The sequence below is a fragment of the Poecilia reticulata genome, chromosome 21 (assembly GCF_904066995.2).
Source record: "Poecilia reticulata chromosome 21, P_reticulata-male-v2, whole genome shotgun sequence".
Lineage (NCBI taxonomy): Eukaryota > Metazoa > Chordata > Actinopteri > Cyprinodontiformes > Poeciliidae > Poecilia > Poecilia reticulata.
Window position 1 is genome coordinate 6,287,221 of NC_088850.1, and position 24,813 is coordinate 6,312,033.

Sequence of the window (24,813 nt, forward strand, 5' to 3'; positions counted from 1 at the left end):
CATAAGGACATGTATTTAGTCACAACTTCCTTTATTTAACCAGATAGTCCAGTTTCTTGAGATATTGTTCAGGTTAATTCATAAACAATTCACCAAAGTCCAAAAGAGAATCTCATGAGATTTCAGACTCGAGTAAAACAGGTTTTGTTTTTGTAAATGTAACTCAATTTAGATTTTAATTTAGACACAATAATGAGCTCTTTAAGGAAAGTGTATCATCTCTGGGCATAACCAGGTACTCAAGAAGAGTTGACCATCTCAGTTTCTGCCCTATTTCTAGTTTTAATTGTTGGAATAACTGCGGGTAATGATTTGTTTCCATTTAAAACCAGCTTGAGCTGAATCTGATGCAACTGAACCTGATTAAAAGCAGAAAGAAGAGTTTTAAAAGTCTGCCCAAAAGAACCTCAAGTCCAGTAAGTAATTATAACCACCTGCATAGAAATGATAGGTTGAATAAATATTGAATAAAAGTGATCCAACCATTGAGCCCTGGGGAACACCCTTAGTTATTCGGACACCTGGTGACCATGATCCGGCCATTTGTATACACTGGAACATTTTTAACCATCTGACAGCCTGGCTGGTTAAGCCTATTTGTCCAGCTTTATGCAGATTATTTAAACAATGACCAAGTAAATGCTTTAACAGGATGTGGGGAAAAAAGGAAGAAAAAAACCAATATAAATGTTCTTTATATTGAGAAAGTCTACGTAAAGTCTATGTAAATGCATGTTAGAGAGTAAAATATGGGTTAATCACAAACATTAATTTTGTAATGTTTTCTGAATGTTGAACAGCTTTATTATCGTTACAAAAATGTCAAGAGTTGCAAAAAGTTTTTCTGCAGCAATAACAGCAGCTTGCAGGTGAAAACTTAATTTAATAGATAAATCTGTGACTAAATGTTTGCTTTCCTAAATTTTCCCTCTCTGAGCTCCAAGAATACATCAACATCAGTGAGTGTATTATTCACTGTGTTATTATATTGCAAGTACCAAAATTTCATCATCTGCAGATCAATAATTTGCCCAGAGTGATTGGACACCAGCTGCCCTGGATATTTTTAGTGACTGACGTATAATTTTTTGGGGGAAAAAAGTATAGTCTATTTATTTGCTGCTGCATCACAGCATTACGTTGCATTATTCCAACTGCTGCAGGTTTCCACTGCTCCAAAAGTCTGACCATCATGCGGTCGCATTTCGAGGAATCGGCACCAGAAAGAGCAGAGGAGGCGCAGCAGGGTTTAGTAAGTAAATAAGCTGCTCTGTTCGTTCGTGTGGGAACATGTTCGCTTCAGAGACGATTAAAACACAAATGTTCAAAATATGATGTTCTGTCTGCAACACAATAAATCACTTGCTGTGTTTCTGCGAAACATTTCAGCAAGACATACACACTTGTTAATAAATAATTTCTTTAAGTACTTTGTTAATTGGCAGATAAATTAATTTATAACACGGGAAAAATATCTTGTTACAAGTAAAATAATCTGCCAATATAACAAGAACTTAAGGAGTTATTTACATAAAATACGTAAATTATTTTATTATTTTAGGTAAAAAGCTACTTTTAAGTTAGCAAACTTGAAATATGACAAAACTAAGACATTTGCATAAGGAACTAAAAAATACTTTGTAGAATTTTGTGTTTTTGCAGTGCAGGATAATCAATTACTGAAATAATTGTTAGTTGCAGCCTGAGTTTCTTAAACATATATATTATTATTAAGTTCTTGTTCTATAGCGTCACAAATTTTGTATTTTGTTTCACAGTGTTTGTTAAAGTACCAATAATTTCAGATTTTAGGTTATTTTTAATAAATAGTTTACATTTTAGTTCATTATCTGCTATATTTAAAATAAATTTAAAATTACACTGTTCTTGTCCAAAACATGCCAAAACTTTCCAAGGAATCATTTTAAATAATTGTGGTTTTAATAGAAAACAATCCGTCTAAAGAAAGTTGAACTGAAGGAGCTTATGGGAGCATAAAGATCTGCTGCGCTGTCATCGCATCAACAAACATTCAGATTTTCCTGAAGCACGACAGACACCCACATCAGCTCCTCCTCCAGCTCCTCCCCCCTCCGTTTCATCCGTCTCCTCCACCTCCTCCACCTCCTCTTTCGCGTGTTGCTCGGGGCTCTGAAGCAGCATGAGAGGTCCATCTACGAGGGAATGTCATGCAGCAGCAGCAGCAGCTCAATCGGCATCCGAGCAGCAGTGAGGTGACAAAAAGTGATTCATCCTTGAGGATCAACACTTTGTCTCCACTTTAATTCCAGCTGGAGAAACTTTACGACCGACTCTCCAAAATACAGATCTGGAGAGGGCATGGTCGGTGAACTGTGATTACTGCTCCCAGGAACCAGAAGTCCTTCTTGGCAATTTGTGTTTTTCGGGCGAGAGATCTGGGCAGAGGCTTCGAAGAACCTCGACTGGTTTTGTCACGCAGATACTCAACAGCTGTTGCTTTTGCCACCTCGACTTAAAGAGGAAAAAAAAAAAAAAAGCTGCAGGATGCAGAACTCATATGATCCTGACAAACTTGTTTGCATAAAAGTGCTCTGTTCTTAGCAACTGGTGAGGATGCGAGATGGCGTGGCGACCTACCTGTATTTGATAAGTGTGTTTTTCACCTCGTTGGAGAGGAGAGCGCAGAGGGAGAAAGTGTGCAGGAGCGAGCAGGGGAGGGGAGAGCCAGCCGGGAAAGGTGCGAGGCAAACGCTTTGAGAGGAGAAATGACTCGCACCGCGGGGAGAAGAGACTGAGCGACCGCTGCCAGACAGGAGGAGGAGGGAGGGGGAAAAAAATAATAAGATCTGGTCAAACGCCCATTTTGTTCTGGAGCGCCGCGGTGAGTATATGACAAACATAAGAGCAGATTTCCAACATCACTCATTTTTAGTTGCTGTATCGTAAATGCAGGCGTAGTTTATATAAAATATGTCAACTGTCATTCAACTTGGGTGGGAAACTGCATTTTCTTATGCAACAAAAGGTTATTTAATCAACGCTTAACTTACCCAAACTGCTGAATAATATCATGTACAGAATAAATTTGAGATAATTCAAGAGAAAGGAGCATTAAAACACTTTGAATGTTTAAACATGTTTAAAAAAACCCAAAATTATACTTTCAGGAGAGGAGAAAAAAATATTCTGCTCATTATGAAATGTTGATGCACAAAAATTAAAATTTATATCAAATTATGACACTAGATAATTTTTTTTTAAATTGCTGTACGTTTTGTTAAAAAATAAATAAAATTCCTGAAAGGATCCTCCTGAAGAAACGCAGATTTCCTTAAACTGATTGTTTTTAATAAAATTCGCAGCTCACCTTGCAGTTGGTTTTAAAATTAAAAATGAGCTGCCTTTCTGACTCAACATGCAAAACCTAAAAATTCCCTTCATGAAACAGAAAATGTTCAAAATCTGCATTTTTAAAGAACTAATATTTACCCTGTTAATTTTGTAAATGAACTAATAAGGTTTTTGCAGACTAATGATGATTCCTGTTTTTCTTCTCTAACCTGCCATGGTTTTATTTTTTGTAAACGCCTAAGAGGTAAAAATAACCTGCAGCTTGTTTAATAGAGGGATAACTTTTAAATACAAAAAAAAAAAATAAAAGATTTACAGGATCATAATCAAAGTAAGTGGCTTTAACCTTGATTTACTTTTGTAATTAAACTCAGCTTAATTAAATGTATAATTACCAACAAAACAAACAAATCCACCTTAAACAGAAAACGATCTTGGTGCCATCAACTTCAACTTGTTGTGACTTTTGGTAAAAGTTTTTTTTTCCTAAATGCAGCAGATGGAAACAGTGGAGAGAAACAACTCCCTTTAATAACAGATTTATACAAGCTAATTGCTAACTATCACATGTAAATCTAACAAATCCACTCATTTAAAAAAACATTAGATCAAGCATCAACTTTCACTACTTCTACTTTTTTTCTGCTACACTTTCTCAAACAAAAACATTCAAAGCACAGGTGTCAAACTCAAGGCCCGTGGGCCAAGTCCGGCCCGCCAAAGCTTTTTATGTGGTCCTCTAAGTTCTAGGCTAAACATTAAGTGTGCTTAAATATTATGTTATCAATCAAACCAATGTAGTTTTTATCAATTTACTCCCAAATTATATCAATCAGTCCCTCCAGTTTATTGAGAATTATCGTGGAAATTCACATAAAATCAACAACTTGCGCCAACAATCTTGAGTTTATTGCAGATTTTTGTCAAAAAATTTAAAAATCTTTATTTATACTAAACAGCTGCCTCAGCTTTAATTGACGTCACATAGTCCATGATCTATACAGCGAGGAATAAAAAGTCGCATTTACTGTCTTGAATAAGTGCAAATATTTCCAAATTAGTACCATAAACACTTTAATTTTTATTTTAAAAAATTACATAAAATCACAAAAAGAAAGACGTAATCCTGGAGGAACTATAAAGATGTTCAATAATATTTCATTTCAAGGATTCACTGATATTTTAACAGTTTGTGATCAGGTTTTATCAATAAATTCTGACACAACCGGCCCTTGAGGATCTGGATTTGGCCCAAAACCAAAAGGAGTTTGACACCCCTGATCTAAACAGCAATGAATTCAAATCAGGTTTGGATTTGTTCTGGGTTTTGTAAAGATGATGACTATTTTTAAACAACTCCACGGATTGTTCAGTGGGCTGTTCCACATGTCGGTACTTGGAGACAAACGGACCAAACACCTGCGATGATTCACTTCCTATTTTCGTCCAGGATCTAATTGAACGACTGCGATCATTCCTCCGCTTTGAGTCCAACCTGTTCAGCCAAACTGGAAAATCTTAATTAACAACATGATTGGGAAGATTTGTCTCGGTTAGGAAATCGTCCTTGCGTTTGTCGATCCAGTTGGCCAAATCAGTGACGCCGTAATGCGATTTCCTTTTGTTTCATCATGATTGAGCCTTGATAGGTGCCCATTAGCGGCCTCGGTAAACTACGGCTGCGGGGGAGGAGGATTGATCCTCGTGTTAATGTGTGCGGATGGATTACAGCGCCAGGATGAAAATAACTGGGCAGCAATTTCCCCAAGTCTTACAGACTCATAATATCAGGATGGCACCATGCGCACCGACGACACAATCAACCCCCAGCATCGCAGGAACACCGATGAGAAACAAACAAACTGGTGCAAACCAAAATGAACCAGGTGACGAAAACCTTTCTGAAAATATTTAATCAAGTTTTCAACCTTGAAAAATATCCGCTGCCTTCCATCACGCAGGACACAAAACGTTCATTAAATCCAGCCGGGAAGGGTTTTAGAAAACGCATCGATGATGCATGAAAGCATTCAATGAGGCCTTAAAATCTGAAATGTGCCTGACCTTGAATTTAAAGCAAACAGTTTGCTTACATAATTTCATGTCATTTAATGCCACACAGTAAAATGAATGCAGATTTTAAAGCGGTTATAAAAACACTGGAACTATAATATGTAGCGTCACTGCAAAAACACAAGATCTTACCAAGTATATTTGGTCTAGTTTCTAGTGCAAATATCAAAGTAAACCAACACCAACTTAAAAGTAACTTTTAGTTAAGACATAGATGCTTATAAGCAAATAATTCCTGAACAATTCCTGAACAGTGATCCCAGATCCTCAGGAGAACAAGCATTCTTCTGAGAAGCATTTTGATGCTTATGTTGCCCCATAGTTCAGAAAGTTTACCTGATTGAGCAAAACCAATGTGATTTTTGGATTCAGCAGATCAAAATTGGCCTAACAGTTGAAAAACTCCAGAAAATGTTTTGACCAAAGTCACAGGTGACAACGTGAAGCTCTTTGAAAATGTAGCGAGTGGTCAATGCTAATAGCTAACTTCAAATGCTCATATAAACAGGAGAGACCGTTCTGGTAGGCGTCTTCATTTCACAAAACGGTTATGATTGGTTCTGTTATTTTCAGTTGAACATCATGTTTTTATTTGGAGTATCTTTGAGAAAAAGTGAACATTTGAACTTTGCGTCAATTGTGCAGCAATTAGCATCAAAGACGTTATGTTCCTCTACTTTCTAGATCTCCTAGTTCTCGGAATCTTTTTAGATAAAAGGTAGATATACGCAACGTACAGATGTTGAACGGCTGAAAAACATTGCGCCAAATTAACAAAGGTAAGATTGTAGACTTGACTAACATGAAGTATAATTATTCTAGTTGACTGGAAAAGCACAAGTTGTTTTAAACTGCTACGGTCAGCTAAAACAGACTGAACATATGAGAAGTTTAAGCTTTTACTTCTCTGAAAATGTATTTTTAATTTTACCTTCAAACTCTCACAGATGCAGGTTTTATAGAGTCTCTTTCTTATTGTGGAATCATGAACCTTAACTGGGACATTTTGCAGACTAATGATCAAATTCTAAACCATTTCATTTATTAGAAAATGGAAACCAAATGTTGCCGTAACGCATTAGAGGAGGATCTCCAGTAGCAGTCAGTGTCGCAACGATTCTGAAGAAGCCTCTGGCATCATCAGTAGTTGGAAAGCACTGCTAATCCACCTCGATAAGATGGTTTGAACTTCCTCTTTCTCTCCCTGCTCTACATTCAGGAAGCTCCAGTTTCAACTCCTCAGGGAATTGAGGTTCTAGTTCAGGTGTAGTGAGATTATAATCAGATGCTGTCAGTTGTAAAAAAAATAATAATAATAAAGAAAAAGAAAATGCATTGTTGCCATGGTTGCACATAAAAAACTAAGAGCAAAAATCCTTTCAGCTGCACAGAATCCAAACCAGAAAAAAAACACAAAAAACAAGAATCAAAAGTGTTTAAAAAGATCAAAAGTAACGAAGCAGAGCTTCTCCAACATGAGCTTAATCTCTATAGCAGCGGTGTCAAACTGATTTTTGTTTTGGGCCAAATAAAGATCATGAATGCTCTTAAAGGGCCGGTTGTGCCAGAATGTGTTGATAAAACCTGTTTACAAACTGTTAAAATATCAATGAATCCTTAAAATTAAATATTATCATTGAACATTTTTCAGTCCCTCCGGGATACATATTAAAACTCCACATGTCCGACTTAAAACTGGCATCATTTTTTTATGATTTTATTTATTTAACCAGGTTAATCCCATTGAGATATATTTTTTTTTTACAAGGGAGACCTGACCAAGACGGCAGCAGCTGCACTGTTGCTACTTTTGCATAACCTGGAATACCTTATGGCTAATTTGCATTAATAATATCTTTAACAACGGGCTGATCTTGATACGTTATCAAACATTTAAATATTCAGCAACAGCAAACCAGCAAACTTCAAGAGCAGGTTGCATAAGAGTCGTCCGAAAAGAAGAATGGCATTTCCTCATTTCATAATGAAATGCCTCATTTCAATTTATTTCATGAAATAAATGAAATTTATTTCATTTTATTTAATAAAATGAAATAAACTGATTCTGGAAATATGAGTTCGGTGTAAGACTCTTGTCAAAAAAATAAATTTAAACTGGATCTCTAAAGCTCTCATTTTGCAGAATCTGGCATTAGAGATAAAAAGATAAAATACTTCAGCTTGTTGATTAAAATGTTGAAAAACCTTCCTATAATGAAACTCCTTTCTAACGCCTCCACCATCGCCGTAAGTAGAGCTCTGCTTTCAACCTTTCTGCCCTGAGATTTTTAAAATTCGCAAGCCTTATGAGATACATTACAAAATGGTGAGAAACACTGCTGCAGGCCATTCCTCTCCCGAAATACAGAAAATCTCCAAATACTTCTGTTACATTCTGGCCAGATTTCACTTTACAGCAGAAAGCAGAAGCATAATATGTAATATATAGTAGCTGCAGCCAAAAGGTGACAGTATATGTTTTGTAGATTCCAGTACTTGTTTTTTTTTTTTTTGTCATATCATATGGCGAAATAAAAGAAAACAACTTGTGAAAGCATCACCGCCCACGTACAATTATGCCTCCTCTAGAGAGCAGCAGCCTCTTGCTGTATGTGACTAATGCAACAAAACACAGAGGCAAGGAAGATGAGTCAAAAAAACTTAAAACAACAACTTTACATTTACAACAACCAGAAAGACACTAACGCTTTAATGTACAGCTCTGGAAAAAATGAAGAGCCCGCCGCACTGAACGCCGTTGAAAACCTGCTGGTTACTCCACCAAACGTTGACCTCTGAACTCTGAGTTAAAACATGAGGATTGTTGCTTATAAATTAATATGAACTTGCTTGAAGAGTGAAAACAATGCATCGTTTATTATTTTGACTACTTCTCATTTTCTGCCAATAAAAACTAAAATTATTGCTTGTAATTTCAGAAACATGTTGTCAGTAGTTCATAGAATAAAAGTTTATTTTACTCAAACATAAACCTATAAAAAGTAAAACCAGAGAAACTGATCATTTTCTTAATTTTTTCCAGAGCTGTATTAAAATTTACAGTAGAAAGAAAGTACACCTGTGTTCACTTCTAGGTTTTCAAATAGTTTTTTAAATAAAATCAACCAATAAAAACACACAAACTCAGTTATGCTGTAGCAAGAGAATGAAATAAAACCTGAACTGCAAAAGCCATTTGTAGAAAAATTAAATACACCCCTGCTACAGTGAAAAAGTGTAAAATATTGACTGAAATGAGAAAAAATTCAAACAAAATGTGATGTAAAGACAAATAACCTAAACAAAAACAGTCAGTTTTTGAATAATCCAGGATAATTAGAAAAATAGTGAACAAGAAAAGATGTTACAGCATGAAATGTATCCATTTAGTTCAGTATATAATGGATGGATGAAAACATAATACATCAGCACCATATTTAGGAGAAACCAGACCGTATATTATGACGTTAAACCAAATACTGCAAGCTGATTGGGTGTTGGAAAGGTTAGGATTTGGTTTTTGTAGATGTTGCTGAGTAAACCACAGATTCCTCTGAAACCCAAAGTATTCCAGAGATAAAACATGAGGCCATCTGTCTGACAGCTGAAGCTCAGACTGAAAAACGGTCCAGTCAAAGCCTTCATCCCAGTAAAAAAATGCTGTTATGGGACCTTAAAAAGGTTTACTGTGTCTGCAAATCTCAATGAATTCACACAAAGAAGAGCATAAATTCTGTTGGACAACAAATTATTGCAGATGTTACTGTGATAAACTGCTGATTTGAGATAATTTTAATTAATATAATGGTAATGACAAACATATTAATGCAAGACCACATTCTAAAAGACGAATGAACTTTAAATTACTAAGAATATTTAAACACTGGAACTGGAAGACATTTTAAATATCCAAAGTAAATAAACAAAATAACAAAATTAATTTTGAAGTCTTTGGAAACAAAATTGTCCTTCAAGAAAAAAAAAGGGCTGGTTGAGACCAAAACACCAAACTGAAAACTTTTATCTTCCAGTTTTTGGTAGAAAGAGAAAAAAATGCACAGTAAGTAGATAAATATCAAATAAACTACCAATTGGATGGGTAGTTTATTTACCTAAAGTGCCTATAGACTTTCATTTGTTTGAGTATTTGATTCTAAAAGGTTCAATCTTCCTGGAATTGGTCTTTAAGGCCTCTTAGATACTTATTATAATGGTGCATTAAACACCATGAGAAGTTTTTACAATTCATATTAAGACAAAAATATAAATATAATGCTGTAAGATCAGAAGCCACTTATTAAACTGCTATTTAAAGACACCAGAAAAAACAAGTTGATTATGTTTATTAGTCTGTACTACAGAGTTCGCTGAAGTGAACCAGCTGCCAGAGCCGAGACAGGCAGTCTGTTAGCTCACTGTGTCCTTTGGAGATATTTTAATGTTGACAGAGAGAAAACAGAGACGGCAACACATAACAATGTGTGCTAAGCAAACAGAGGTGTGGAAATAGTTTTGCAAATATCAGAATTACTCATAAGAGAAGCCGTCGGCTGCTTGGAGAGCGAGACAACAAGAAGGTTAAATGGATTAGGAAACAGGCTGTTCAATTTCAATCTGTCATGAAAAATAAATCGGCTGTTGGAAAGAAAAACAAAAGCATTTATATCTTTCGTCTCACTGTAAGATTTGACTGGAAACGCTGTAAAATAAGTCACCCAGCATTACTAAAAATTTAATGATTACAGACTTTTAGCAGTTTAGAAAATCTGGCATATGCCAGAGAGAAAACACAAACAACTCGAGCAAACCGATCGCAGCTCCCACAGGCCCCACTGACTGGGATTTCTGAGGCAGATAAATCGTCAGTAGTTCTGTCGGAGATGACACAAACAGCAAAGATCTGGCTTGAAAGCGAGGAAACCGTTTCAGGCTTCAAAGCGCAAAACATCAGACAAATGCAACAAAATTGCATTCGTGAAGATGCGAAGCACAAAATGACAGTGTGAAAGCAGGCAAAGGTTGAAGGTCACGGCCACAGCGTGCAGACCAAGAAGGAGAGCTGCAGATTAGAGAAGTGAAGTAATCGGTCCTAATTTACCGATTCTGGAATTTTCTACAGGATAAACGTGACTCAGACATGGAAGAACGATGGCAGGAATGTCAAACTCATTTTGGTTTTGGGCCAAATCCAGATCATGAATGATCTTAAAGGGCCGGTTGTGCCAGAACGTACTGATAAAACCTGTTAAAATATTAACGAATGCTTAAAATTAAATATTATTGAACATCTTTTCACAATTTTGTGATTTTTTTTGTGATTTTTTTGCAATAAAAATCAAAGTGTTTGTGGTTCTAATATGGAAATATTTGCGCTTATTTATGACGGTAAATATGACTTTTTTGTATAGATCATGGACTATAATCTGACATCAGTTAAAACTGAGGGAGCTGTTTAGCACAAAAAAAGGTTTTTGACAATTTTTGAGAAAAATCAGCAATAAACTCTCAATTATGTATTAGTGCAAAAAAGTGCAGGGATTTGTTGATTTTGTGTGAATTTCCAGGATAATTCTCAAACTGGAGGGACTGATTGATATAATTTGGCAGTAAACAGATAAAAACTGCATTGATTTGATTGATAACATGATATTTAAGCTCATTTAGTGTTTAGTCTAGAATCTAGAGGGCCACATAAAAAGCTTTGGTGAGCCGGATTTGGCCCACGGGCCTTAAGTTTGACATGGTTTATGGGATACATAATCATTAATAATTACCTGCTGATTAAAATAACAGTCTCCAGTTTTTAATGATACTTTCATTTCAATGTAAATAAAGATATTAATCTAGTAGGAAACAATTGTTTTAATTAATGAGGGGATTAATTCTAAAAAATGTAAATATGAAAACAGTTAATTAAAATAAATTCTAATTTTTTTGCTATGAAGATGTATAGCTACTTCTACCCTGATTTAGTGGAAACTTTAAAATAAGCGCTCTGCAGGATTAATCATCTATAAAGTTTCTTTTTCAAGCAGTTGATCTGAAGAAGCAGAAATCGGCTTGACTTGGTTGCAGATGGAAAAATAGGCAGTTTCCCCCCCATCAGTGAGAGCACAACTAGGTCAAACTAATAATAAACATCTTGAGTGTGGATGGTGTTACTGAGTGAAGAAGATATAAAGTTAGCAGTTCCCAGTATCAGTGGGTCCAAGGAAAACACAGAAATTAATAAAATTACACCAATTTTTCTTCATCCAGTTGTATAGATGATACGAATGCCTAAATGAATAAAATTTTTGTGATTTATGGTTTTATATTTTACCTAGAAGTTGTGATATAAAGATTTGGCTTTTCCTGTTAAATTTTAGGACTGATTGACCTGAGAGTTATTTTTTATTCATCAGTTCAGGTCACATATTTGACATTATAGGTGTGATATTTCAGTTTTTCTTTTCTCATAAATGTGCAAAAAATTCCTTCATTTTAGTTTTTCTGTCGAAATGGAATGCTGAGTTCAAGAGAAATAATATGAACTTTTTTGATTTTAGCAAATGGCTGTATTGAAACAAAGTGTGAAACATTTAAAGGGGTCTGAATACTTTCTATACAGAAAAGAAGAGATTTTTAAATATTTGTTTTATATGTTTAATTTGGCCCTTTACTTAATTCATTTTTAAAAGTATTTAAAAACATTTAGTGATCTAACCAGCCTGCAGAGACAATCTGTGAAGGAAGCTGACGCTTTGACATTTCAAACGGCAACATGACGGATTTAGAAAGTTTCTGCATCAAAATCAGAAACAAATATATTAATTTTTTCCTCCCACTGTAAGAATATTGCCACCATTGTTAGCTTGACTTCAATGAAGCAGCACTGTACATTTTTTTCTTGATCATTTGCAGTAAATAATTAACCAAATCAAAGAGTCCAGGGGGCCCAAACAAAACAAAGGCAGCAAAGCCGACATCAGAATCCACACAGAGCAACACAGCATAGCCAATTAGAAAACAAAGACTGTCGGAGATATTCAACAACAGATTTTCTCAACAAAAAAAAAATCAGCAGCAACATCAGCGAACAATCTGAGATACTGGAGCAGAAAGAGTAGAAAGTGATGTGCTCTTACCCGCTGACGCCAGCAGCACATGGAAGTCGGTTCCTCTCTGAGATGGCGTGCCGTCGTCTTCCTCCGCCCTCTCCGACGCCTCGTACCGGTCCCAGTTGGACTCCAGCTTTCTTCTGGAGAACATCGCCGTCCTATCGTCTTCATCTTCGAGGTTCTCCCCCTCGTCTTGGTGCTGAAGGAAAACGAAACAGAAGGGAGAAAAAATACCTAAAATTAAAGTCAAATGGAAAACAAAAAATCTAGGAAGTATTATTGTAGTGTTCCTTCAAAACAATCATGAAACTTGAACTGATTATATTTTAAACATTTTCACTATTTAACCAAATGACGACCACTATTTAACCAAATGACGACCATTTATGGTTTTAACACAGAAATGAAGACTGATTAAATTTTATCTGCTCAAATCATTCTTTTATAATAAACCACACTTTTGAAAAGGACTTTATACACTTTCCTGTAATTCACAACTGTAAGCAATGCCGACTGTTAAAAGATAAACAGCATGCCATGTCAACAGTGGACTCATTAAATTTGTTGGAGTCGTGGCTCTTCCTGTTTGTCTGCAGTTATCATAGTAATGATTCTCTGGAAACATGCTAAAGTCAATTTTCTTTCTTTCTTTTAAGTCAAGCTAAAGGATGCCCATTCTCGCCCCCAGCCATGTCATTAGACACCACACGGCAGGCGTGGATGCACCAAGGAGATTTTTGTGATTGCAATCAAAGAGCCCCCAAGTAACAACATTTATTTCTATGATTGCAATCAAGGTGCCCCTATTGTTTATCCTCTAATTCTGTCAGAAGCATCAAATGACTCAACATGCTGGAGGAAATCAGGTGTAATTTCAAAGGCTGAGGTTCTGGATGTTCATTGTAAAAGTGTTTACATGAACATTACATTTATTTAGAGGAGGCAACAGTTCTCAAAAGTCAGTGTCCTGCATATTTTAGATGTGTCCCTGCTCCAATACAGCTGTTTGAACAGCAAGTTCAACAAGTTTCAACTTGTGCAGTGGCCTCGTAATGAAACATTCATTCAATTCAGGTGTGTTGAACAAGGGAACATCTAAAACATGCAGGACTTAAAACATGCAACTAAACTCCAATCCATGCCGAATTGAAGACAACCTTATTTTTAAGCTTAAAATATTATCTAGAACCGAGTTTGTTGGCTCACAGACAAAAAAAGTTAGAGTTGCAATCCTCTTCAATGAAGTTTGGTGCAGCGGTTCTCACCTGCTGGGGAGCGTCTGCTGCGGCGTGGTAGCCTCCACCGCGTCCGCGCCCCCGGTGGTCTCGCCTGCCCCTGCCGCGGTGTTGGCCGCCTCTCCCCCGACCTCTGTGCTCACTGTTATGGCCGCCGCCGTCGTGTCCACCCCGGCCGCCTCTCCTCCATCCGCCTCCCCTGCCTCGCATGACTCTACCTTCCATAACAGTTGTTTTTGACTGAGTGTCGGACACATTAGCGAGTGGCACCGCCAAAGAGGTACTGCCGCAAAATATGTCCCCGTAAAAATGTTTCCGGTTGAGTTTTTTTTCCCCCAATGAATATTCTTTTCAGAGTTAAATACTGACAGTATAATAAAATAAAATATAAAATACAACATATATCAAAATAAAGTTTAATAAGAAGCTTACTAATAAGTAAAAATAAAATGGATATTGCAAAAACAAACTATAAAGTTGTTTAAAAAGTAAAGTGTTTTTATTATAGCAGCTCTGAAAACAACAAAAGTTGGAAATGTGTTTAATAAATTAAATGATTTCGCACATGAAAAATTACCATACTAGTACGTTTTATGGCTGGAGGGTAGTCAGACTGTGGTTGAACCCTTTCCACCTTAAATGTAACTCAAACTCGGCTTTTCTGAACACAAAAACACAGTTTAAAAATCTAAAATTACTCAGACCTGGTGGCAGCTATTTTAGCTGTAAAATCATTAAAAAGTCATTTTAAAAAAAGTTCTTGATGATTAATTAAGGATTTTATCATATTTTCTATATTAATGTATCAACATTGTTGTTTTTGTTTTATTTTAGGCTGCCAACTCGTCTTGATGGGGACTCAAAGAGGAGACTGACTACTACTAAGGAAAAACTAATAACAGAAGAGAATGGATGTCCACAACAGCACTTTAGGCAATGGGACAGTTCCCTACAGCCTCTTGGAGGTCATAGCCATCGCTACTGTGTCAGCCATCGTCAGTCTGATAACTATAGTTGGAAACGTACTGGTGTTGCTCTCATTCAAAGTAAATAGCCAGCTTAAGACCGTAAACAACTACTACCTGCTTAGTTTGGCCTTTGCTGACCTCATCATAGGAGTGCTGTCCATGAACTTGTACACCATGTATATACTGATGGACAAGTGGCCCTTGGGGAACATTGCCTGTGACCTCTGGCTGGCAGTGGATTATGTGGCCAGCAATGCCTCAGTCATGAACTTGCTTGTGATCAGCTTTGACAGATACTTCTCCATCACAAGGCCACTGACTTACAGGGCAAAGAGGACACCGAAGAGAGCCGCCATTATGATTGGGCTAGCTTGGCTGGTGTCTTTTGTCCTTTGGGCGCCACCCATTCTATGCTGGCAGTACTTTGTAGGAAGGAGAACAGTTTCTCCCGACAAGTGCGAAATCCAGTTTTTAACGGAGCCCGTGATCACGTTTGGAACGGCAATTGCTGCTTTCTACATCCCGGTCTCAATTATGACCATCCTCTACTGGAGGATCTACAAGGAGACGCAGAAACGGACAAAAGACCTTGCAGAGCTTCAAGGACTCACAACTGGGAATGTCCCAGAGGGGAATAAACCACAGAAGGCAATGATTCGGTCTTGTTTTCATTTCCCCAGAGAGAGAAGAGACCAGAGTCAGGCCTCCTGGTCTTCGTCTACTCAAAGTAACGTTACTAAAATGACCAGCAGGTCAGATGACGCATGGGTGACAGCAAATCAGACCACTTCTTTCAACAGCTACACATCATCAGAGGAGGAGGAGCATCGGGTTTCAATAGAAACCCCACAAGGATCATTCAAAGAGCAGCAGACGGGACAGAGTAATAAGAACGGGGAGGTTCCAGATTATCCAGAGGAGGAGTTTTGTTCCACTCCTCAGAAGAAGAGCCATAAAAGCTTAATTTCTTACAAGTTCAAAGGTAGCTCAAAGGGTAAAAATGACAATCCACCGAGTCCAAAACCGTGCCCTCCAGAGCCAGAGCAGCCGGTCAAAAAGCCGTCCACCTCTTCATCCTCCACCGCTTCTAAGCCCATAGACTCCGCCATGAAGAACAGGATCACCAAGAGGAAGAGGATGGTGCTTGTGAAGGAGAAGAAGGCCGCCCAAACCCTCAGTGCCATCCTCCTGGCCTTCATTCTCACATGGACACCGTACAACATCATGGTGCTCATCTCCGCTTTCTGCTCCAACTGCATCCCTGAGTCCCTTTGGCACTTGGGCTACTGGCTGTGCTACGTCAATAGCACCGTCAACCCGATGTGCTACGCTCTGTGCAACAAGACCTTCCAGAAGACCTTCCGCATGCTCCTGCTCTGCCAGTGGAGGAAGAGGAGGCGAGGCAACAATAAGATGAACTGATGTGGTGGTTAATGCGTTCTATCCCCACATGACGTTGATATTTGTTGATATTTGCTGATATTTGCTAGTATTCATTTGAAGTGTGGTGGTTTTTGTATTTATTATATGTTGGTAGAAAATGAGAAAAAGTCAAAATGACTGGAAGGAAAGTTTACTCAGCATATTAAAGTAGATAAGCACCCAACTGTAGTAAAAGATGAATTTATTTGAAGGCTATTTGCACATCTTTTTTCAGTAGATGGGCATATTTAGAAGGAGTTAAAGGCTTTACAAAAGTTACCCTGAATGAACATACCTCGGATTTTCAAACACTTTTGTATAAAAGAGCCGATGTGAACGCATGAAGGAACCAAAACCTTTCTTGAAACGGATTGATGATGCCTCCAAACCTCAGAATGAAGAATCTGTACTTTGTGTACCATGGTGGTTAATGATGCTGCCACTATTCACAGCAAGAAAAACGGATTAAACAAGGATAATTCAGTGTATTTTTTTCTAGGTGTTGTCTTCAATCTGTGTTTCTGGGCCCAGCATAAGTTACAGAAGTGCAAAAAGCTTGAAGTGCTCGTTAATGACAGCTGTTAATGTATTTGTTGCATTGTACTGATCTTTTTCAATGCTGATTCAGATACACAGGTTGATTTGAGAAGATGTCATTTTTTTGGTGACGTATCTGAAAAATCTCCTTATTTTTCATCCCGCCACATTCATTTGCGCTTTCTTAGTACGAGATTACCCATCATTCACTTGCTTATTGCTGCTAACGCTGCTTGCATTTCCAGTATTTCTTTTCTTGTTGGTTCTTGATGTGATTTATCTGGAAAAGTATTTTGTTTTGAGACTCACAACTCAGCTGTTAGTTAAGTCTTCTGAATAAAATTCCAACTATGATTATAACAACAATGGGATGTTAGGTATCTGTGATTGTGACTTTTCAAAAAAAGAAACAAAAAGTTGAGTTCAGTCACGTTTTCTCAACTTAAGATTGAAGAAAATAAACTTTGTGAATTTAAATATGTCAAAAATTGCAAATAATTTTGCTATAGTTCTCAAAGGTGTGCAAAACCCAGCCAGGTTTTGGGATATGAAACCAAAATAAAGCTTTTTTGACTTTATTTTATATGAAAAATCCTGTACAATTCAACTTTAAAGCAACTTAATATTTTAAAAATGAAAGTGGCATTCACTAATCCTAAAAGAAACTCTTATTTCAGCTGTTAATTTTATCCACAACAAAACATTTTTTTCAGTATGAATAAAGGCAACCCCAGAGCATGATGCTGCCAACACCATGCTTCACTGAGATGTTTCGTTCCTGATTTGTGTACCTTTTCAATTTGTGCCCCAGATGTTTATTTTCTGGTTTCATCAGACCAGAAAACATTCTTCCATCAAGTTTTAGGAGATTTTATCCAGGCCTCGATGAAATCTCAAAAGAAAAAGATTTCGTCATGGAATCCTATTCATAAATCCAGACTTGTAGAGAATAAAGTAGACTGTTGCCCCACTATACACAAAGAACATTTCACAGAAATTCATTCAGCTCCTTCACTGTTTCTCGTCTTTTAAGTAATTTTGGAGAATATTCTGGATGACTGAGAAGACTTTCTCAAAGTGGTGAATGATTTCTGCGTTGATTCAGTCGTATGTTTAGGATAATCAGCCAGTTGAAATGAAGCCCTACTACTTTCACGTTTCTGGCAGAGGCTACAATATTTATTTCTTTGGAAGCGAAAGAGGCCCAAAGCATCATGGATCCTCCACTGTACTCAACAGTAAACATGTTTATTTGCCAGATGTTCATAATTTGTTTTATGCTATATCAAACTCGTTTTCATTTCAGGCCACATCAAGATCAAGAATGTCTTTAAATTAAAATTAGAATATAAAAACACTGATCTGTAACAACCTGACTTTAGTGAGCAGCAATATTGACTTGTGTTTATACATGTACAAAATATAGATAGCAGTAGTGTTTGTTTATTCTGCAGTTTCATCAATTACAGTGTTAAAACAGGGAGATTGACTTTGAACAATAGACATTGTTACTGTTTATTTATAATTTATATGCTTAACTGTTTAAATTTCCCAATCTAAAATTTTATTTTATACTGTTCTGTAAGGTTTTTGTACAAGATGCACATCAGTTTTAATGTTAAACTCTTTATATGCATTCAAAATGACTGTTGCTAAGTTTTAGAGAAATGCTCCATTCCTCAACCGAACATACAGTAAATAACACTGAATCTGGTTAATTATGTATAAAGATATTTACCAGAATATGCCAAGTTTCACACCCGTGATTAAATGTAAATTTCGTACACTGTTTGGGTTTGGTGATGTTTTCTTCCATTCTGCTTCTGGCTTTTGGGAACTTATCTTGTGTTTAAGGGCTAACTTGTGCATTTTGTGAATTTTAAAAAGCAGTAGTTGAACAGTAATGTACATGTGAGATTATTTAAGGATAACATCCCTACCAGTATCCATCATGTAAAAAAGACTTTATATGTTTGAATGATGACTTTGTATTGACCCTTTGCAACTACGTCACTAAATTATTCGAGGCGCCATGATGGACGGCGGAAGTGAGCGTTAAACACAGCGACTGAAATTGGTTTCCAAAGTTGTTTTTGCCAGTTTATTCATGGCTTCTACTTGTTCAAGTTCAGCTAATTTATCTGTGAATGTAACACACCTGATTGGGAATCATAGACGGAGATATTTACAGAAGTTGGAAGCAGCTAGCTTAGAAACCGACCCAAACCTCCTCCCTCCTGACGTGTTGATCAAATTACCGACTCTGCCTGAATTCACACCACATGATTTATGTGATTATGTCATAAACGGCGATTCCCCTTTACACAGAGGAAGCCTTAAAAAGGTAGAAAAGACAAGATGCTAACCACTTCTTTCCATACATGCTAGCCTACATGATGATGCGGCATTGTCTCCATGGTTACACGTACATAATGCAATATTGAATATCATCTTTCTAATCATACTTACATATGAAGTTCATCAAATTTCTTAACTTCTAAAAAGTGTTCGTTGGAAATCCGCGGTTACACCGAGGGCTGACAGTCATTATGATTAACAGCTGCTCTCCACCACAGCCGTATCTTTCCTCATTAAAAGTTACAAAATAAAATGACAAGTTTGGTTTTCACCCACGTCTGTTTGCGCAGCCGAATGCGCAGCACGGTGTGGCCATTTTTACTGCGAAATCGACTTAATAAAAGTGATATTAGGCCCCCAGATGTGCGTTTTTTACATGAGCGCATTGGTTGTTTTGACGTCCGTCATGGCGGAGCGGAAAGAGTTCTGAAGACCGTGACGTCACGCGCAAAGGGTCGATACTGCTCCAACTGTAAATCTGTCCCTGTTGAATTTAGTTATAAACTCTGTGCCTTTTGTTTTGTTTATATTTGTGACTGAATCTGTGCTGCTCTGAACTTTTACACTTACAATCCAAATAAACGCAGAAAGAAACAAAGTCAGACGGACGTTCATAAAGACTCAGCAGCGTGAAAGTCACGTTCTTTATTTCGGTCATTCTTTTTCCAGGTGGGAAAATATTATAGTTGGGGTCAAAATTATTCGCATCCCTCGCAGATTTAGATTTTAAGTCAGTTTTATTCAACCAAGAACTAAATAAGTCGGGCATCTTTAAAAATACAATATTTTTTGAAAAACGATGTTCTATTTTTTAATTGAAATAGCATGTCAAAAAATATTTATAATCTCCTCCAAGGTTGGGCAATATGGCCGAAAAAACGTATAAAAATAAAATGAATGAATGAATGAATGCTTTTTTGTTATTGTACCAAATCTTAAAATTTATTTCAGTACAAGATCCAAAGACGATAGATAAAAACGGGAGACAGGGTGCATTTTATATCAGTTCATATCAAAAATTACTGATTAGTTTTTGTTTAAAATATCCCAAATACACATAACTGCTTAAAAAAACAACAAATAGGGGTGAAAGGAGAAAATTAAAGCAACTCATGAAGAAATTGCAGATAAAAGAGAAAAGGTCACATCATTAGTCTAGCAGTATTTTGGATATTTAATACAAAAGTCTAACCAATAATTATCAATGTCGACTGATGGGAAATGCTTATATTGTGATGTTTTTCAGCCATATAACCACTTGCGTACAAGTTGTTTTCCCCCAACCACATGTTAGTACTTAAAAAAAGATTATATATATATATCATTTTTGCATTTTAAATAAATAAAAATAACTTTTATAAATCTATTTTACTCAGTACTCCTCAAGTAAAAGTGTTTGCTTCACTTGGTTCAAATTCTGTAATTGCTATTCAATTATTAATCAATTAATCACAACATTGAAAGTATTTTTTTTTTTTGCAGTAGAAGCATCCTTTGCTACAAATTATCAAGCGTATATTAAAGAAATGCTATGCTGTTGCATTTTGGGCAAGAAAATGTTTATTTTCTTACTTAACCGTTACGTGCGTTACGCCCTAGTAGAAAAGATGTGGAAAATCTTAAATATCAAGAAATAAGGACATTTTACACAAACAACCTAGTTAATGATTTTAATATTGATTTTACTTCCCACTTTATTAAAAAGCAAAATCAGCCACACCTCCATTACTCTTTAACTGCCAACCGCCGTTGCTTTAATTTACACACCTCAGGCACATTATGTACAGTATGTAAGCATACAGTGCACTATAATAATTCATAGAATGAGGTCAAGTGTTTACTCCCAAACAAATCAAATCTTCTCAAATAAAAAAAAGGTTATATAGCATTTTAATTTATTTATCTATACTTTTAAATAAGAACTCATCTTAAAATTTCAATTTCATTCACAGTCGGATTACCAAAACGTTCCAGGAAAAGAAAAACTCTGAATAAGTATATAGGCTTTTTTTTTTTTTTTTTTAGATAGAGGAATTTAGCAGCAGTGGGAAAACTACACAAGTAGAACATACAACCAGGAAGTAGGAATAATAGCTTTAGCAAACATTTTCCAGAGTGCAGGTTGAAACCAAAACACTCAGCTCCGTTTCAGACAGTATATTGAAAACCACGGTGCGCTCCGAACATTTACTGATGGAGAAAACTGTACAGCAGACCCAGGCGAATGGGAAAGGGAGGAAGTTACACTTGAAAAATGTTGCTTTGACGTAGTGAGTCAGTTCCAGCAGGTTGGTGCGGTACTACCTCCGCTTGGCTGCGGGCCTGCTGCCCTTGCTGCTGCTGCTGCTGCTGCCGGCCTTGCTGGAGCCCTTGGAGCCGGAGAAGAGCTTGGTCATGAGCTCAGAGACGTCTGGAAGCTCAGGGTTGGGGTTCAGCATGTTCATGGACTGCTCCATCTCCTGCACACATGGAAAGGATTTAAGAAACTACAGACCAGCATCCTCTGGTCGTCTGTAATGTTTTATTTAGGGGCATGCATAAGACTGTCATAAACATGATATAACACCTGTTATGAACACGAAGGAGTCTTCATGAATGTGATGAAGTGTTGCAATGACACACTTAATGCAGGTTTTCAGTCATCTTTCCATTAAAAGTGCCATTATTTACTGAATAATGCAAAGTTTTACTGAATCTTTGCATTAAATGGGTCATTATTTACTGAATGACACTTCATGAGAAGTGTAAATATTTATGAAAAGTCCTTCATGTTCATAGCAGAAGTTATGCCATGTTTATGGCAGTCTCATGTCAGACTTATGCAAAACAAGTCAAATAAGGTGTTCCCACATTGAAAACCACTGGGCTGAAGTCACTAATAATGTCTACAAAGGCTGAAGTTCACCATCATATGTCCCTCTGTGTTCCTGCCTCTTCAGAACCATTTCCATCCTTTTCACAAAGTCTGCCCCCATCTGTCCCTCGTTGTTTTTTCCCAGTTGTGGGGAATAACCACCAACAATACCCAACGTTTCCCCCGAGTGCATCACAAGTCTGGCGGGCCACCAGGCTTTACTTGCCTCCCCACCAGACTGAGCATTGTTTGCTTAATTCAAATAGGATTTTTAATACACCAGTGACAGTAAAGAGGGATTAAGCAAAGAGGTGTGCATTAAGTATGCGGTCCCTGCACATCCCTGTTAACCTCACACTATTATTTCCAAATTATGAAGCCTGCTGGTACACCTTTGAATTTTTCTGACTTTTAACATTTAACACAAAATCACAGAGGGCTGCTGTAGCGCCTCTACCACCGGGCTTAGCAAGTTTTCTGAGGGAAACTCTGAACACCGATCATGATTATTTCAAATTTCGAGCTTCAGGTTCATCAGTCTATCTGAAACCCTTTTCACTACCAGAAGGTCCTGAATAAACTCCTCATTTCCCTTTTCATCTACACTGAAGTAGAGCAGTGTGAGCCCTGCTCTTCAGCTTCTAGCCTTGCTACCTTTACATTTGGTCTCCTGACAGATCTTATACCACTCTTCTTCTTCATGCCCAATTCTCTAATTTTACCCGTCCTGGCCAGTCGTTGCCTAGAAAATTGATTTTATTCCTTACAGTTCTCTGAGAGAAAGTTATTCAATTACAAATCAGAATAACCAGGTCAACATTTACACACCAGAATACCTTTTACATCAGTTAAAAATGCTGCTTGTTATAAACGCCCAACCGGAGACCTGAAGGCGTTCCTTACCTTCCTCATCTCTGGGTCGTTGGTGTTGACGACTTTGGGCAGCAGAACAATAATGAGCAGAGGTAAAACCATCATCATCACCTGCAGAAGCAACATTTAAATGAGGAATTCACCTGGAGCTCAATTCATTGCTGACAAAAGTCTAAACAGGTTCATATGTAAACTGAATGTGACAAGATCTAAAACACAAGTAGTGATAATTAATTATACAGAAAAAACAAACAGGTTTAATATTCCTTTTACAGGATCTGAGCTCTATTATTGCTTTCCCGATATTGCCATTTCTAAGTGAGCCACTGATTAGTTTTATTACCATTGGATTCATGAGGAAATCTGTCCAGCCCCAAGTTTCTCTCTTCATGAAGTAACTGTGAGGGCCGCTGGCTCTGATCTGAAGAGGGTAAGGCTGGCGAATCACCTCTGAAGTCTTAATGTAGTTCACAAGACGCGCCCTGTGGAGGAGACGTGGCTTCAATATGGGTCACGGCTGAAACTAATGTGTTTTTGGATTAAATTATGGTAAAGCCTTACCTCATTTTCCCTTTGGAAGTGATATCAACACGAACTGGTTCAAATCTATATGTAGGGGTAACAACTTCCACAACATAAGATCCTGAAGGGATGTCATTTACTGCAAAACTCCCATCAGTTCTGTAAAAAACAAAAGGGCAACATTTTTGCAAATAATAGTCATTTTTGTAAAGATTTCTATATTATTAAAGACAGCTTTAAATCACACATTCTGCACCCACAACACAGCGTATCCTTAATATTAAAGCAATAAAAAGATATAGCATCAAAACTGTGTTGTTTTTGTTTGAGACATTCCAAATAGTTGAGTGAAATAACACTGAAAGGTAATGTGAACACAATTTTCTGAAAGACACCAACCTCCTGTACAAGAGTGACAACTGTTGTATCTGGGGTAACACATGCATACATGGCAGTAATTATTTAACTGCATATTTAATAGTTGTGTTCAATTATAACTGACTATTAAGTGCATTTTGCATTTGAGTTATGACATATGGAAAAATTGCTTTTGGGAAAGTCACGGGAGGAGGAGAAACGACTCCAATCTGAACACAGAACTACACCTGGAAACGAGTGTTTGGTTTGTATCCATAGAGAAAAGAAATTAAAAAGACTGTTATGTATTGTATTGTACTGTGAACATGTTATTCTTATTAGCTCCAATATTTGAGAACAACTTTTCAGAGAAATGTTTTGTATAATAAGAAGCCATTACCCGTTATGTTTTGTAGAAAACATTGGTTTGAACCGTTACTATGTTGACAACAGACTACTCTCAAGAGGCCCACACTTAGCATTTAGCATGCGGGCCTTAGCTGCTGTTTATGTCGAAATTAACCAAATTTGTGTACATGGTTAATATAGTTATATCCAGGTGTATTAACATTTAAGTAATCTACCAGTTTTAAGCCATTATTTGTGTTCAGCATCAACCGTGCGGTCGCCTGATATTGAGATGCTAACCAGCACTGCTAACACTAAACACTTAGCAAACAAGCTAACCGCTGGAGCGTCTTTAGTAATTTCTTACCTTAAAAATCCCACATATTCCTCGCCTTCTACCAAGACTCTGGCCGTAGAGACCCAGTCTTGCGTTTTCACGCCAGGAACGATCGCTCTTCCCTCGATTTTGAACTTATCTCCGTTCGGCTGCGTCGATACGCCTGCACCAGGCCCCGTTTCCATGTCGGTGAAACAGCTAACGAGGACGAGCCCGGCATGAATGAAAAGCCATAAGAGCGGTACGCTTCCCCTCTGCGACATGCTGTCAGTTGGTGTTAAACTAAAGCGACCTCAAATAATATTCGCAGTGACATGTATTTGATGGCAGGTTATGGGAGAAGTGCTTATTTCAATATCAGCTGTCTCTGCGGGGAAGTGACGTCACATCCGGAAACGCGATATACACATTTCGGTACCAAATGTTTTTTTTTAATTGTTTTATTTATTACTCTTACTATAATAACTGAATTCAATTCAAAAATTATTTTATAACC

General features: G+C 37.1%; 3 protein-coding genes across 3 annotated transcripts in view; 1 reads left to right on the plus strand and 2 right to left on the minus strand.

Annotated features, from left to right (window-relative positions):
* The window catches only part of aven (apoptosis, caspase activation inhibitor), a 45,836-nt gene extending 26,569 nt beyond the window's left edge, over positions 1-19,267 (minus strand). The window contains exons 1-3 of the mRNA XM_081602365.1: positions 19,138-19,267; positions 13,772-13,959; positions 12,534-12,705 (exon numbers count right to left, since the gene is read on the minus strand). Of these exons, the coding sequence (XP_081458491.1) occupies positions 12,534-12,705; positions 13,772-13,959; positions 19,138-19,150 (373 nt within the window). The 5' untranslated portion in view covers positions 19,151-19,267. The remainder of the gene's footprint in view (positions 1-12,533; positions 12,706-13,771; positions 13,960-19,137) is intronic.
* Positions 1,953-19,624, plus strand: chrm5b (cholinergic receptor, muscarinic 5b). The gene is made up of 2 exons (XM_008397381.3): positions 1,953-2,863; positions 14,576-19,624. The coding sequence occupies exon 2, from the start codon at positions 14,650-14,652 to the stop codon at positions 16,129-16,131; it is 1,482 nt and encodes a 493-aa protein (XP_008395603.1). The 5' UTR covers positions 1,953-2,863; positions 14,576-14,649; the 3' UTR covers positions 16,132-19,624.
* A 1,058-nt stretch (positions 19,625-20,682) lies between these two features.
* On the minus strand, positions 20,683-24,713 carry emc7b (ER membrane protein complex subunit 7b). The gene is made up of 5 exons (XM_008397383.3): positions 24,348-24,713; positions 23,315-23,434; positions 23,097-23,235; positions 22,784-22,864; positions 20,683-21,485 (listed from the first exon to the last, which is right to left on the minus strand). Exons 1-5 carry the CDS (start codon positions 24,578-24,580, stop codon positions 21,327-21,329), a joined length of 732 nt encoding a protein of 243 aa, XP_008395605.1. The 5' UTR covers positions 24,581-24,713; the 3' UTR covers positions 20,683-21,326.
* Between the last annotated feature and the right edge of the window lie 100 nt (positions 24,714-24,813).

Excerpts from the sequence above, each read along its gene's own strand:
- chrm5b (XM_008397381.3), top strand. The coding sequence starts at position 14,650 with ATGGATGTCCACAACAGCACTTTAGGCAATGGGACAGTTCCCTACAGC.
- emc7b (XM_008397383.3), bottom strand. The coding sequence starts at position 24,580 with ATGTCGCAGAGGGGAAGCGTACCGCTCTTATGGCTTTTCATTCATGCC. Across the intron at positions 23,435-24,347 it reads GAATATGTGGGATTTTTAAG|AACTGATGGGAGTTTTGCAG; the intron begins GTAAGAAATTAC and ends TGTTTTTTACAG. Across the intron at positions 21,486-22,783 it reads ACGACCCAGAGATGAGGAAG|GAGATGGAGCAGTCCATGAA; the intron begins GTAAGGAACGCC and ends CCATGTGTGCAG.